We start from the raw sequence: 13,031 nt of genomic DNA on the forward strand, positions 1-13,031 counted from the left end.
TAGCATCATGTTAGCACCAATAACCATCTCTGTATACATATTAGCATCATGTGGACATCAGTAACCCTCACTGTATATATGTAAGGACCATAATCTCCTCTTTAGGTTTGCTTGATGCACAATAAATTCTGAAACTGTTCAGGTGAGCATCAGCAACAAGCAGCCAAACTTTTTACAAGTCTGAAAGTAAAGACAAGTTGGACTGAATAAATAAGACCAGGTTCTGTGTTTTGGTTTTCAAGCAACATTTATATTTTGTTGGTCATTTTATAAAGAGATTTAGTAATTTTCTCAGCCTCAGTAACACATGCATACATTACATAGAGAGCAGAATGAAGAACTGAGGAGTGTTTGAACCATCAGTTCCAGCTTGCATACTGTCTGCAGAGTCTCACAGAGAAGTTTGGGATGCTGTAGTGTCTGGAGCGTCTTCAGGATCCAACATCGGCTCGGATTCTGATAGAAATGGTCTGGTGGAGACAGACTAGCATGAACAGCTAATTCAATGCTATTAAAAATAGCCCTGTAATTAGTACCACGACTGCGAAACCTCTAATGGATACAGTGAACAAATCTAAAACTATAAGCTTCACAAACTGAATATTTATTGCAGGGTTGAATACTGACTGCTTTCTGGTGGAACCTTCATGATGACGTTTCTATGTCAGACATATTTACAGTGAGACTGCAGAAATTTGAGGAGAGACTTCCATAAAATGACAAAGTTTAGACAAGGTGGGCTATGAAATATGAAAAAAAAAATGAAGCCCAGATGTTGAGAGGAGGGCAGAACATTTATAAAAAGTCTCCGATCAGGCAGAGGAATGCAGCGCTCCTGGGTCCTTGTCATCCCTCTCCTCTTCATCCATCTTCCGTCCGTGTTTCCGGAAGTATTTGTAGCGCTGAACGTACAGCTTCACCAAGTTGCTGACTTTGACGGGGTTGATTTCTCCGGTTCGGCTGTGGCAAATCTGAGGAAACACAGACAGGAGTTAGAAAAACTGTTCATGTGCTTTCTTTACTCCTGCTGTTGCTGTCAGGAAGCATCCCTAAAGGTCTCCACACTGTGTGATTTTAATCTAAGTTCCCAGCTTGCTACTCTGTATGACATGAATCTAATAATCTTTGGACATGACGTTCAAGTTTGCTCTGTGCAGATTAAAAACGCAGCTGGATCTCAGCCTACGATGTACGTGAGTCGACGTGAACGAAGAATAAAATGTCATCAGCATGCACCATCCATCCATGAAATTAAACAACCAAAGCATAAACGGAGCTCCTACAATCACAGGGAAACTAGCCAAACATGAACCCTACAATCACAGGGAAACTAGCCAAACATGAGCTCCTACAATCACAGGGAAACTAGCCAAACATGAGCTCCTACAATCACAGGGAAACTAGCCAAACATGAGCTTCTACAATCACAGGGAAACTAGCCAAACATGAGCTTCTACAATCACAGGGAAACTAGCCAAACATGAGCTCCTACAATCACAGGGAAACTAGCCAAACATGAGCTCCTACAATCACAGGGAAACTAGCCAAACATGAGCTCCTACAATCACAGGGAAACTAGCCAAACATGAGCTTCTACAATCACAGGGAAACTAGCCAAACATGAACCCTACAATCACAGGGAAACTAGCCAAACATGAACCCTACAATCACAGGGAAACTAGCCAAACGTGAACCCTACAATCACAGGGAAACTAGCCAAACATGAGCCCTACAATCACAGGGAAACTAGGCAAACATGAACCCTACAATTACAGGGAAACTAGGCAAACATGAACCCTACAATCACAGGGAAACTAGGCAAACATGAGCCCTACAATCACAGGGAAACTAGCCAAACATGAGCTCCTACAATCACAGGGAAACTAGCCAAACATGAGCCCTACAATTACAGGGAAACTAGCCAAATGTGAACCCTACAATCACAGGAAAACTAGGCAAACATTGAGCCGTACAATCACAGGGAAACTAGGCAAACATGAACCCTACAATTACAGGGAAACTAGCCAAACATGAGCTTCTACAATCACAGGGAAACTAGCCAAACATGAGCTCCTACAATCACAGGGAAACTAAGCAAACATGAACCCTACAATCACAGGGAAACTAGGCAACCATGAGCTTCTACAATCACAGGGAAACTAGCCAAACATGAGCTCCTACAATCACAGGGAAACTAGCCAAACATGAACCCTACAATTACAGGGAAACTAGCCAAATGTGAACCCTACAATCACAGGAAAACTAGGCAAACATTGAGCCGTACAATCACAGGGAAACTAGGCAAACATTGAGCCGTACAATCACAGGAAAACTAGGCAAACATTGAGCCGTACAATCACAGGGAAACTAGGCAAACATGAACCCTACAATCACAGGGAAACTAGCCAAACATGAGCTTCTACAATCACAGGGAAACTAGCCAAACACGAGCCCTACAATCACAGGGAAACTAGGCAAACATGAACCCTACAATCACAGGGAAACTAGGCAAACATGAACCCTACAATCACAGGGAAACTAGCCAAACATGAACCCTACAATCACAGGGAAACTAGCCAAACATGAGCTCCTACAATCACAGGGAAACTAGCCAAACATGAGCTCCTACAATCACAGGGAAACTAGCCAAACATGAGCTCCTACAATCACAGTGAAACTAGTCAAACATGAGCCCTACAATCACAGGGAAACTAGGCAAACATGAACCCTACAATTACAGGGAAACTAGCCAAACATGAGCTTCTACAATCACAGGGAAACTAGCCAAACATGAGCTCCTACAATCACAGGGAAACTAAGCAAACATGAACCCTACAATCACAGGGAAACTAGGCAACCATGAGCTTCTACAATCACAGGGAAACTAGCCAAACATGAGCTCCTACAATCACAGGGAAACTAGCCAAACATGAACCCTACAATTACAGGGAAACTAGCCAAATGTGAACCCTACAATCACAGGAAAACTAGGCAAACATTGAGCCGTACAATCACAGGGAAACTAGGCAAACATTGAGCCGTACAATCACAGGAAAACTAGGCAAACATTGAGCCGTACAATCACAGGGAAACTAGGCAAACATGAACCCTACAATCACAGGGAAACTAGCCAAACATGAGCTTCTACAATCACAGGGAAACTAGCCAAACACGAGCCCTACAATCACAGGGAAACTAGGCAAACATGAACCCTACAATCACAGGGAAACTAGGCAAACATGAACCCTACAATCACAGGGAAACTAGCCAAACATGAACCCTACAATCACAGGGAAACTAGCCAAACATGAGCTCCTACAATCACAGGGAAACTAGCCAAACATGAGCTCCTACAATCACAGGGAAACTAGCCAAACATGAGCTCCTACAATCACAGTGAAACTAGTCAAACATGAGCCCTACAATCACAGGGAAACTAGGCAAACATGAACCCCACAATCACAGGGAAACTAGCCAAACATGAGCCCTACAATCACAGGGAAACTACCCAAACATGAGCTCCTACAATCACAGGGAAACTAGCCAAACATGAACCCTACAATCACAGGGAAACTAGCCAAACATGAGCCCTACAGTCACAGGGAAACTAGGCAAACGTGAACCCTACAATCACAGGGAAACTAGCCAAACATGAGCCCTACAGTCACAGGGAAACTAGGCAAACGTGAACCCTACAATCACAGTGAAACTAGCCAAACGTGAACCCTACAATCACAGGGATACTAGCCAAACATCTTTCCTCTATTTGGGTTTATTGATCAGTACATCATTTCATCCTGCATTTCAATTGGTTGGTTAGTTGTCGTAGGTCCAGCAGCATCATACTGTAAGATGATCACTCAGAATTTTATGGCAGCTTGTCTTTGGTCACCATGACAACGGCTGTCCTTGAACCTGTCTAACAGTGCGACCTAGGACCACCAATTTAGAGCCCAGACCAAAGATATCTCCACTGTTCTCTCGGCATTGCTATCTTTGGTCTGGGATGCCGTAAATCGTACAGTGTGTCGAGGCCTTTAGGACCCTGAATCAGTTCAGGGACAGTTTATTTATTAGGCATGAAGCAGGGTTTGAGCTGAGGCCCACCTTGTGTACAGCTTTCCTGAGGATGTCTTTGTACTCGTCCTTGTTGATGTCTTTGCGCTGATAGTAAGGTTTGATGGCCAGCTTCACCTCCTCTACAGCTCGCTCCTGTGTGTGCAGCTTCTTCAGGTACTGTCGAATCCAGACAAGAGTTAAATAATAATCAGAATTATACAAATTAGGAAATCAGAACTCTACACAGGAGAAATAAGAAGATAATAGTGATGTATGAAGAACTGATTTCCTTTACAGTTATGCTGACTGCATTCATTAATGTGCCAAAATCTTGTTTACAGACCTGCCAACCTTGGCGAAATATTTTGCGTACCACTTAATCTCACACATGCACGTGCAAACACGCATGCACAGCTCGCGCTCATGTTGATAGGAAAAAAACTCTCGGTGCTTATTGCCCTGATATGACATCGTATTTTCAACGTGAAAGTAACGTTATTAACAGTACAGATTTGCCAAAAGAGACACACGTACACTCACGCGTGCACACACACACCATTTTACCGTTTTTTAACCCTTTAAGCTGCAGTCAATTCCAGCCATTTTCAGTACAAAAAAAAAATTCGCTAATATTTTATTTGTAAATAAAAATATGACGAGAAATACAGGGAATATTGGACGCGCATCGCGAGGTGCATTTCCTTGAAAACGACCTATTCGTGGATTCTATGCTGACTTCAAGACATGTTTTGGACAAAATAGTTTACTGGCTTGTTTCGTCTGGATGTAAAAGGTTGGATTATGGCCGTTTTTGTGGAATATTTTCATCTGTGTGTAATAATGAACCCAGAAATGTGAGTCACACTGTGTACGTTGAAGCCGTGTATAGAGAATGGATGGATGGATATTCGCTTTTGTCGGACAAATGTGTTTTTCTCACCCGCTGTGGTAATCACATCTGAAAGTGGTTTATACCGGCGGATTCATGAGAATCTAAGCTTTCCATCGGCGTATAGTGTTTGTATAATAGCGTTTGCAGTTTCAGACATTTAGCAAATTGCTTATGCAGATCTCAAAGTGTACTGCGGGCGGAACACTGAAGCGCATAAGCGTTTTAACCGCCAGCTGCTGCAGGTGGGGGCACGGGGAACGGGGAGAGAGGTGGAGGGAGGCAGAGGACAGGAGAGAGCGGGCCAACAAGGGTTCTGCAGACTCCTTATTCTCCGCTACTCTATGATGATTGGTTGAAATTGCACCACTACACTGCTGCATCATGCATGAGTATTGCACGTCCACATTTCTAACAGCACTCACAGATGTCTGCAGCTTTTTGAGTAGTTTAATGAGGCGGAGCGTACCAGCGTATTTTGATGTCAAATTGTGTACCTGCTACGCAAAATGCGTACAGGTTGTCAGGTCTGTGTTTAATCGGGTTTAAAGACAAAGATCTGCTCTATCTGCACCCTGTTTATCAGAGAAACGTCTGAAACTAGCAGATGCTGCTGAAGGGCTGCCATCCTTTACCTTATCAGGGTCTTTGCTCTCCGTGTCCCAGCTGGTGTCTCCAGAGCTCCCAGTGACTCCTGACAGCCCCACCGGCATCATGGAGGGGGAGTCTGGGCACAACCACCGGCTATGGAGGGGTGCAGGTGAGACGGGGGGGTTTTGGTGCAGCCGACCAATGGGAGGGAGCCGTGGAGGATGAACTGGGCCGGGCTCAGAGCAGGAGGCGGAGGCTGAGTGGGGGGGATCTGTGAGGAAGAGGAGGCTGAGGAAGGAGGAGCATGCTGCTGGGTCTGGTTCTGGTTGGCCTGGGACAGAATCTGCACCAGAGACAGAGTTAGTCCACGTTGGAGCTTCTAAAACCAGGTCTGAGAAGGTTCAACATGTGGACTGTCATGGAGCAGAATTCTAAGACAGGGAGCTCATCAGATGTTTACAGACATGAACTAAGCTGAGCTGCATGATACATGAAACATAACACAGCTCAGCAACACGTAAAGAACAACACATAAATCCCACAGGTTAGGAAGGAACGGTACAGACGATCCAACACCGAGGTGTCTGTGTTTCCTGAACTGTCTAATTCACCTCCTTCAATCTGATTAAACTTTGGAAAGTGAAATCTCAAGTCTCTCTGAGGTCCACTTTGAGAAAAGGATGAAACTGAAACCTTCTGTTTACACCAATCAGTGACCAACAGGAAAGAAGGACTCTGGTTGTTATGGAAACGATAACATTATACCTGTGTTCACTGCTTACTGTAGAAGCTGTTGTGTCTGTATGAACTCTGCTACTCTCCATACAGTTTAAATCTGACCCAGGAAGTGTTTTCTGAGTAGAATGATGCAGTGAATGAGAAGCTACTGAACAGCTGCTCTGACAGGATCTGGATGTTTAAACTTAGTTCAGAACACGTGAACTCCAGGAGGACGATGCTTCCTGCCGCACTGCAAACATTGTTCAGAGAACGTTTGAGGAACACGATGAAGAGATCAACGTGTGGAATTGACCTCCAGATTCCTTTGACCGGGAAACGGGTCTGATCCGGTCTCAGCTGCTACTCCAGGACCTCCAGAGGTCTGAGCCTCATCAGCAGGTAGTTTAATGTGGTGACTGATGGGTTTAGAGTTTAAACCTCAGGTGGTTCTGGCCTGCAGCACGTTTCAACACTTTAAGATCATGCTCCATAGTCTGAGGTTTGAAGGTTTACCGGCTTTAATAACCAAACTGCAGAGGAAGAACTGAGACCACAAACCCACCCACATGCTGCTAACAGTGGTGACAACAGCACGGTTCGTAAATGGGCTTTGAAGCTTTCTTAGACTTATTTAAACATGTTAATGTTGAACAGTTTTGCTGAACAGTGAAACTCAGTCTAGTTTTGCTTGAATATGAAACCAGGAGACAACCAGACCGAGAAACTGCTTTAAAAACCTGAACCTCCCCGTTAGCGGCTCACCACAACAAATGAACAGATTTAACTTCTATAGAAGAGCAGCCAGACATTCTGTTTTACAGTTCAGACACAGAAACACTGACTGTAAATGAAGACAGAGAACATGAACACCTGAAGACAGAAGATCTCACCTGGCTGGTAGCTTGGATGAACTCCTGTGCTTTGGCTCTGCTAGCGATGTTCGCTTCTTCCATTTTGAAGAGCAGAGCAGTCACTGAGAGGAAGAATGACACCATTATTTCACCAAAAGCTCACAAACAGAGGCATGAAAATGCATCAGAATGTAATACCTGAGCCCTTATTAAAGACTGAATAAAGCAGCATGTCGGGAACGTCTAGACTTCAGATAAACCTCCAGACCAGACTACACCTGGACTTCATGAGTCCAGTAATTTAGAACTGTGGATTTTGAGTTAAATTGCTTTTGAGGGTTGATGGAACTCATCCATGTTAGAGGACAGGATATTTATGGACATGATTATATGATGGAGCCACAGGAGCCTGAGTGAAAAGATGAAGATGTTCTGACTGAAGAACATCAACTAGAACATCCTGCTGTATCATTTACCTGATTCACCTTCTAACTGAACATCTTCAGAGCATAATGGAGCCTCTCCTAGCATTCATACACATTTTATAATAAACACGTCACCGGTTGCAGTTTGAAGTAAATAAAAGTCTGCTGTATCCATAGAACAATAAAATAACGGCTTTTCTGTCACAAACTAAAGTCTGGAAGCTCCAGCTATGAAACAGAACCGAGTCCAGAAACCGTCTCTAAAGGATGTTTTTAACTTCAAGCTGATGTGGGTTCTGTAAAGCGTCCTGAGACATTCTGACCTGTATTTGGTGCTACATAAATAAAATCAACTGAATTGGCTGTTGGTAAAAACGTGGTTGACTAAGGAGTGAACTTACGAGCCAAGACGCCTCCCGTTGTGCAGTCGACTCCGGTCTGCAGACTCCAGGGGAGGGAAGGAGCTGCTGGAGGAGGAGGGGGAGGAGGAGGCTTATTGGCAGATGAGGAGGAAACCGAGGAGGAGGAGGAAGGGTCAGATGAAGACATGGGCATAGACAGAGAAGTGAGACCACAGCCTGCAGACGAGGACGAGCTGGGAGGAGAGGCCAGAGACTTCGGAGCATCATCTGGAGGCGAGTGTTTGGCAGTGGGAGTGGACAAGGCGTTGAGTCCGGCACCCTGAGGCGTGGACAGGCTGGATGGACTGGACGCTGGGAGGGGGGGACTGGTCTGGTTCGGACAGTCCTCAGCCAGAAACGAAGGGTCTGGAGTCTTACAGCTGCTGTCTACTGTCTGAGAGTCTGGAGAAGACTCCCTCATGTCCCGCAGAGGAGCAGCAGATGGAGGAGGAGTGTGTGGTGGAGAGGAGGAAGGAGGCAGCACACTGGTGGAGGAGGAGGTGGAGGAGGATGAGGAGGAGGAACAGGGTGCAGGACCGGCTTGACCAGTATTGGGACTGACTGATTTCGCTCCATCTCCACCGGCTGACTGAACATCTAAGGAGGCTCCACTCCAGCCTTCAGACCTGGCCTTCATCTGGGTGGAGTCTCCAGCCGCAGCGCCTCCTTTTTCTCTCGTCTTCTTGGCCAGGCGACGGCGGCGTTTGGTCGCCAGAGAAGACGAGGGAGAGGAGGCAGAGGAGGAGGTAGATGTGATAGAGCTGGGTTTGGTTTTCTTGGATTTCAGGCCTGCAGGACCGGCTAAGGACAACGACGGTACAGACATGCTGCTTCGTTTTCCGATGCCGGCCAGGTCTTTGCTGCGGCCGCTCAGTGACAGCGGCTCTGAACAGGGTTTGAGGAACGGAGATCTGCTCTCATTGTCCCTGCAGAACACCACTGCAATAGATCCACCCACCACGGAGCCCCCGGCACCACCTCCTGTTCCTCCTGGACCCAGCAGGTCCATACCCAGCTTCCCAGAGCCAACCGAAGCGCCCGTGGTGCTGCTCACACCTTCACGGACCAGCACCGACACTTTGGACTGAAGCTTACCTTTCCGACCGCCTCCACTCTCCTTCTTGGATTTGCCAGAACGACTCAAGTCCTTCCTGCTGCCTTTGTCCCGCTCTTTGTCCTTTCCCATCTTTCGGGCTCTCTTGGCTGATGGGAGGCCCGCTGGGACAGAGGCCGAGCCGGAGCTGACCGTCAGGGAGGACAGACATTTGCTTTTGGTTCTGTTGGAAGAGGACGAGGACTCAGACTGGTCAAGTTTCTTTAACGTGCAGGACTTTTTTTTGGGGTGATGTTGTCCAGTCTTGGCCGTGGTTTTAGTTTTGGGGGCTGACGACAGGAGGTCCTGGAGGCTGAGCAGCAGGAGGCGTGTCCTCCAGAGACGGGTAGTCTGAGTCCAAAGCCTCACCGTCCAAAGACAACACATCGATCTCTAGTTTGTCCGAGTAGCGGTCCGATTCATAGCTGTGATACCTCGGCGGCGACAGTGACTGCGATCGGCTGCGACAACTTTCCCGGTCCTCCACCTCCCGGCCGAGTGCCATTTCCTCTTCTTCTTCCTCTTGTGAGGCTTGTCAGAGTCCTCGGTGGGCTCCGCGGGGAGGCCGGGGCCAGTCTGGGGGAGCCGGGGACAGTGGTGGTGGTGGTGGTGGTGGTGACCGTGATGGTTCGCTTAATGGCAAAGAGGTCGGACCCGTTGAGGTCCTGGATGGATGGAGGGACGACGGGCCGTCCGTCCCGTCTCCGGTCCCTCTCGTGCTGCCGGTCTCGCTCAGTGTCCCTCTTGTCCCGGCTTCCTCTGGACCTCTTTGAAAAGCCTCGCTCTCTGCTGCTAGAATGATGTCTTTCCTTCCTCTCCCTCTCCCTCTTCCTAGAGCTGGAATCTCTGTCTCGGTCGTCTGTTCTAAGGCTACTGGTGCGGTTTCTGTTCTCTGTCTCTGCCTCTGCCTCTGCCTCTGTCTCTGATTCTGTCCCTGTCTCTGTCTCTGTCTCTGTCCCTCTCTCGGTGTTTTCTTCCGACAGGCTAGAGAAGGAGCGTCTGGTGTGGCCTTGTCCTGAGGAGTTGTAGGATCGTGATGCCTCTGGACTGCTGTGTTGTCTTTTCTTTCTCTTCCGGCTGCTGCTCCTGCTGCTCTTCCTTCCTTTCACCTCCTTCCCAGCCTTGTGTCCTCGCTCCTTGTCCTTGCTCCTCTCGTGAGTCCCCTCTTTGCCCTTCCTTTTCTTTTTCTCCTCACCTCCTTTTCACCTGCCTTCCTATCTTTGCTTTTCTGTCGGCACAGTCCTTGGAAATCTTGGAGGACTTGTGGCTCTTGCTGACCTGCCCTGCTGAAGATGTGGGAGGGGAGGAGGAGGCGGAGGCTGGAGGATGGGAGGAAGGAGGTGGCAGCTGAGGAGAGAGGAGAAGAAGCAGGAAAGGACAGATATCTTTCCTTCCTTCTGCTGACCAGCTTCCTCCTCAGATCCTCCACTCCTACCACCGGCTCCTCCTCTAACTCCCGTCCACCTCCCAGTTTCCCTCCGTGCACACGGACACGAAGCCGTCCTCGTCCAGCACCCGGAGGATACGCTCTGGTTTTGAACCGAAGAAGGAGACGCTGGGGAGTTGAGGGGAGGACTTCCTCAGCAGACCTCTTATTGTTTCCATCTCTGTCAGCTGCTCCAACTATCTCACCCTCCTCGATCTCAGAGAGGTCAGAGTTTGGACTCCGGCCTCCAGCTTTGGCGGAGCTACAGTCCACCCTCCTCCTCAGAGGGAGCTGGGTGGGCAGGCAGGCCTCCGTCAGCGTGTCTGTGGAATCTGGAGGTTCTTCCTCCTTGTCCTCATCCTCCCTGTCACTGTTTCTTCTCACCATCCTGATGTTTCCACTCCCACCGTCCATGTCTGAAGCGGGGGAACCAGTGGGGTCAAAAGGGTCATATTTCTCCCCGTCCCCCTCGTCTCCCTTCACCCGTCCCTCTCTGTCTCCATCGGTCGGGTTGAAAGGATCGTACATTTCCCTGTTCTGATCCACGTCTTCACAGTCAACGCTGGGCTGCATGGAAGTGTGCGGTAAGCAGTCTGAGGAGGTGGTGTTGGATGTAGGTGCAGTTGAAGAGGCAGAAGTGGAGGAGACCCTGGCCACCTCCGTCCCGGGGTCTGACTCTTCACATGGTTCTGATAACCCGATGAGTTGGCGCAGACAGAGGAGGACGTAGACAGCGGCGAGGACGGCTCAGACGAAGGAGATGACAGAGACAGGGAGGGCGAGCAGGAAGGAGGACTCCTGGCAGCCTCTCCAGCTTCTCCTGGAGAAGAGGAGGCAGCAGGCCTCCTTTTGAAGCCTGGGCTGGAGTCAAGTCCATGGGCCAGGAGAACTGGAGGTGCAGCTGTCAGACCGCTGAACCTGGAAGCTGTTAGTCCACGACAGAAATAGAGATCCAGGGACAAACCTAGAGGAAAGAAACAGGACAGGCATCATCTCACATCATTATCTAAACGGAGCTGAGATAAAAACATGTGGACGGAGCACAAGAAGAAGAGAATGAAGTCCTTGTTTGCATTGAGCTGGCTGCTGTTGTCTGTTTTCCAAAATAGAACTCAAACCATCTTTGTTCTGGTTCGGCCTGGTGTCTCTACGCTGAACCATCGTCTCAAACGGACTCCAACCACTGACTGGTTCCTGAAACTAAAACAAAGTATAGGACAGACGGTTGTCCCGCAGACGATCACTGTATGGACCTACAACACCTGACGACCTCCTACTGCAGCCCTGAGCATGGTTGGCAGTACAAGTGGACCTACACAGTCTGATGATGTGGTTTAATATCTTGTTTCTCCATTTCGCTGCGGTTCATTAAATCTGCTGAATTTTCTAACGTGGATCTGCAACGGTTCTGGTCTGTTCGGTGTGTCTCTGTTTCTGTTCCGGCGTGTCTCTGTCTCGGTGTGTTTTCGTGCTTGAAGCTAACGGTGCTAACGGAATGTTTTCGCTTTCCGGCCGGTTCCCGTCGCCGGTTGTCATCGAACATCTTTCATTTTCCGGTGTCTCGTTAACGACATAATTCTGAGTCCAGTTTAGTCGCTAATGGTAAAATAAAACATCATAAATATAAATAAATCTCACAGATCTAAGATCAGAGGGTTTCTGTCGCAGCAACCTGCTAGCGGCTAGCTTAGCTTCCAGCAGCTAGCAGTAATGAGGTTCCAGTAGGAGCTAAATGCTAATCCGTTACCTTCAGCCTTCAGCCTGACAGCAGAGAGCCGCTCTGATTCATCGGAATCCGTTAAACTCGGTAAAGTAACCGTTAAAATGAAGCTTTAGCTGCTTCTGGTCGGTTTACAGCGGCAGCCCTCCTCCATTAGCCGCCGCCATCTTCCTCCCTCAAACCGGACACTAAGAATCATGGGAAACCGAGTTCTGTGTACAGCCAGGAGATTTAAAACTTTATTTACAACAGACGTTTACATTAGAGGACCAAAATATCACAGACTGGTGTGAAACAATACAAATAATCTAACTGTAATAGGAAATAAGGACGGAAGCGATAAAAATGCACAGATCAGCGTTAGATTATGCAAATTTAGATGTTTATTTTAGTGTTTTATTACTGTTTATTTATTGTATATTTTACTGCTGTCTCTGTTTTTAAGTTATTATTTAGATATTTCACTGTGCTAAGCTCTTGTAAAGGACTATAGAAATAAACTTTCATTGACTGATTGATGCAAAGGTTGAAAGATGAGAAAACATCTTTCTCATCTCTGAGCTCGGCATCTCTGGTTCTGTCCTGTTGTGGTTCAAGTCCTACCTCACAGGCAGATCCTTCAGAGTAACATGGCGAGGGGAGGTGTCAAGGTCACACCACCTATCAACTGGGGTTCCTCAGGGCTCAGTGCTTGGTCCCTTACTCTTCTCTCTGTACACCGCCTCACTTGGTGCAGTGATCCACTCCCATGGCTTCTCCTACCACTGCTATGCTGACGACACTCAGCTTTTCCTCTCTTTTCCACCTGACGACACAACAGTTTTCAGCTCGGATATCAGCAGTCTGGCTGATATCT

General features: G+C 47.7%; 1 protein-coding gene across 1 annotated transcript; it reads right to left on the reverse strand.

The window, feature by feature from the left end:
- Positions 1 to 228: 228 nt before the first annotated feature.
- scaf1 (SR-related CTD-associated factor 1) lies at positions 229 to 11,616 on the reverse strand. The gene is given in 18 exon segments (XM_022210086.2): positions 229 to 971; positions 4,108 to 4,236; positions 5,584 to 5,663; positions 5,666 to 5,882; positions 7,150 to 7,232; positions 7,937 to 9,317; positions 9,319 to 9,524; positions 9,527 to 9,586; positions 9,589 to 9,919; positions 9,921 to 10,000; positions 10,003 to 10,218; positions 10,221 to 10,268; positions 10,271 to 10,374; positions 10,376 to 10,493; positions 10,496 to 10,596; positions 10,598 to 11,118; positions 11,121 to 11,419; positions 11,574 to 11,616. Coding segments are annotated over 18 exon segments (4,176 nt in total). The 3' UTR covers positions 229 to 812.
- Between the last annotated feature and the right edge of the window lie 1,415 nt (positions 11,617 to 13,031).

This window comes from Acanthochromis polyacanthus, chromosome 21 (genome assembly GCF_021347895.1).
Source record: "Acanthochromis polyacanthus isolate Apoly-LR-REF ecotype Palm Island chromosome 21, KAUST_Apoly_ChrSc, whole genome shotgun sequence".
Taxonomy (NCBI): domain Eukaryota; kingdom Metazoa; phylum Chordata; class Actinopteri; family Pomacentridae; genus Acanthochromis; species Acanthochromis polyacanthus.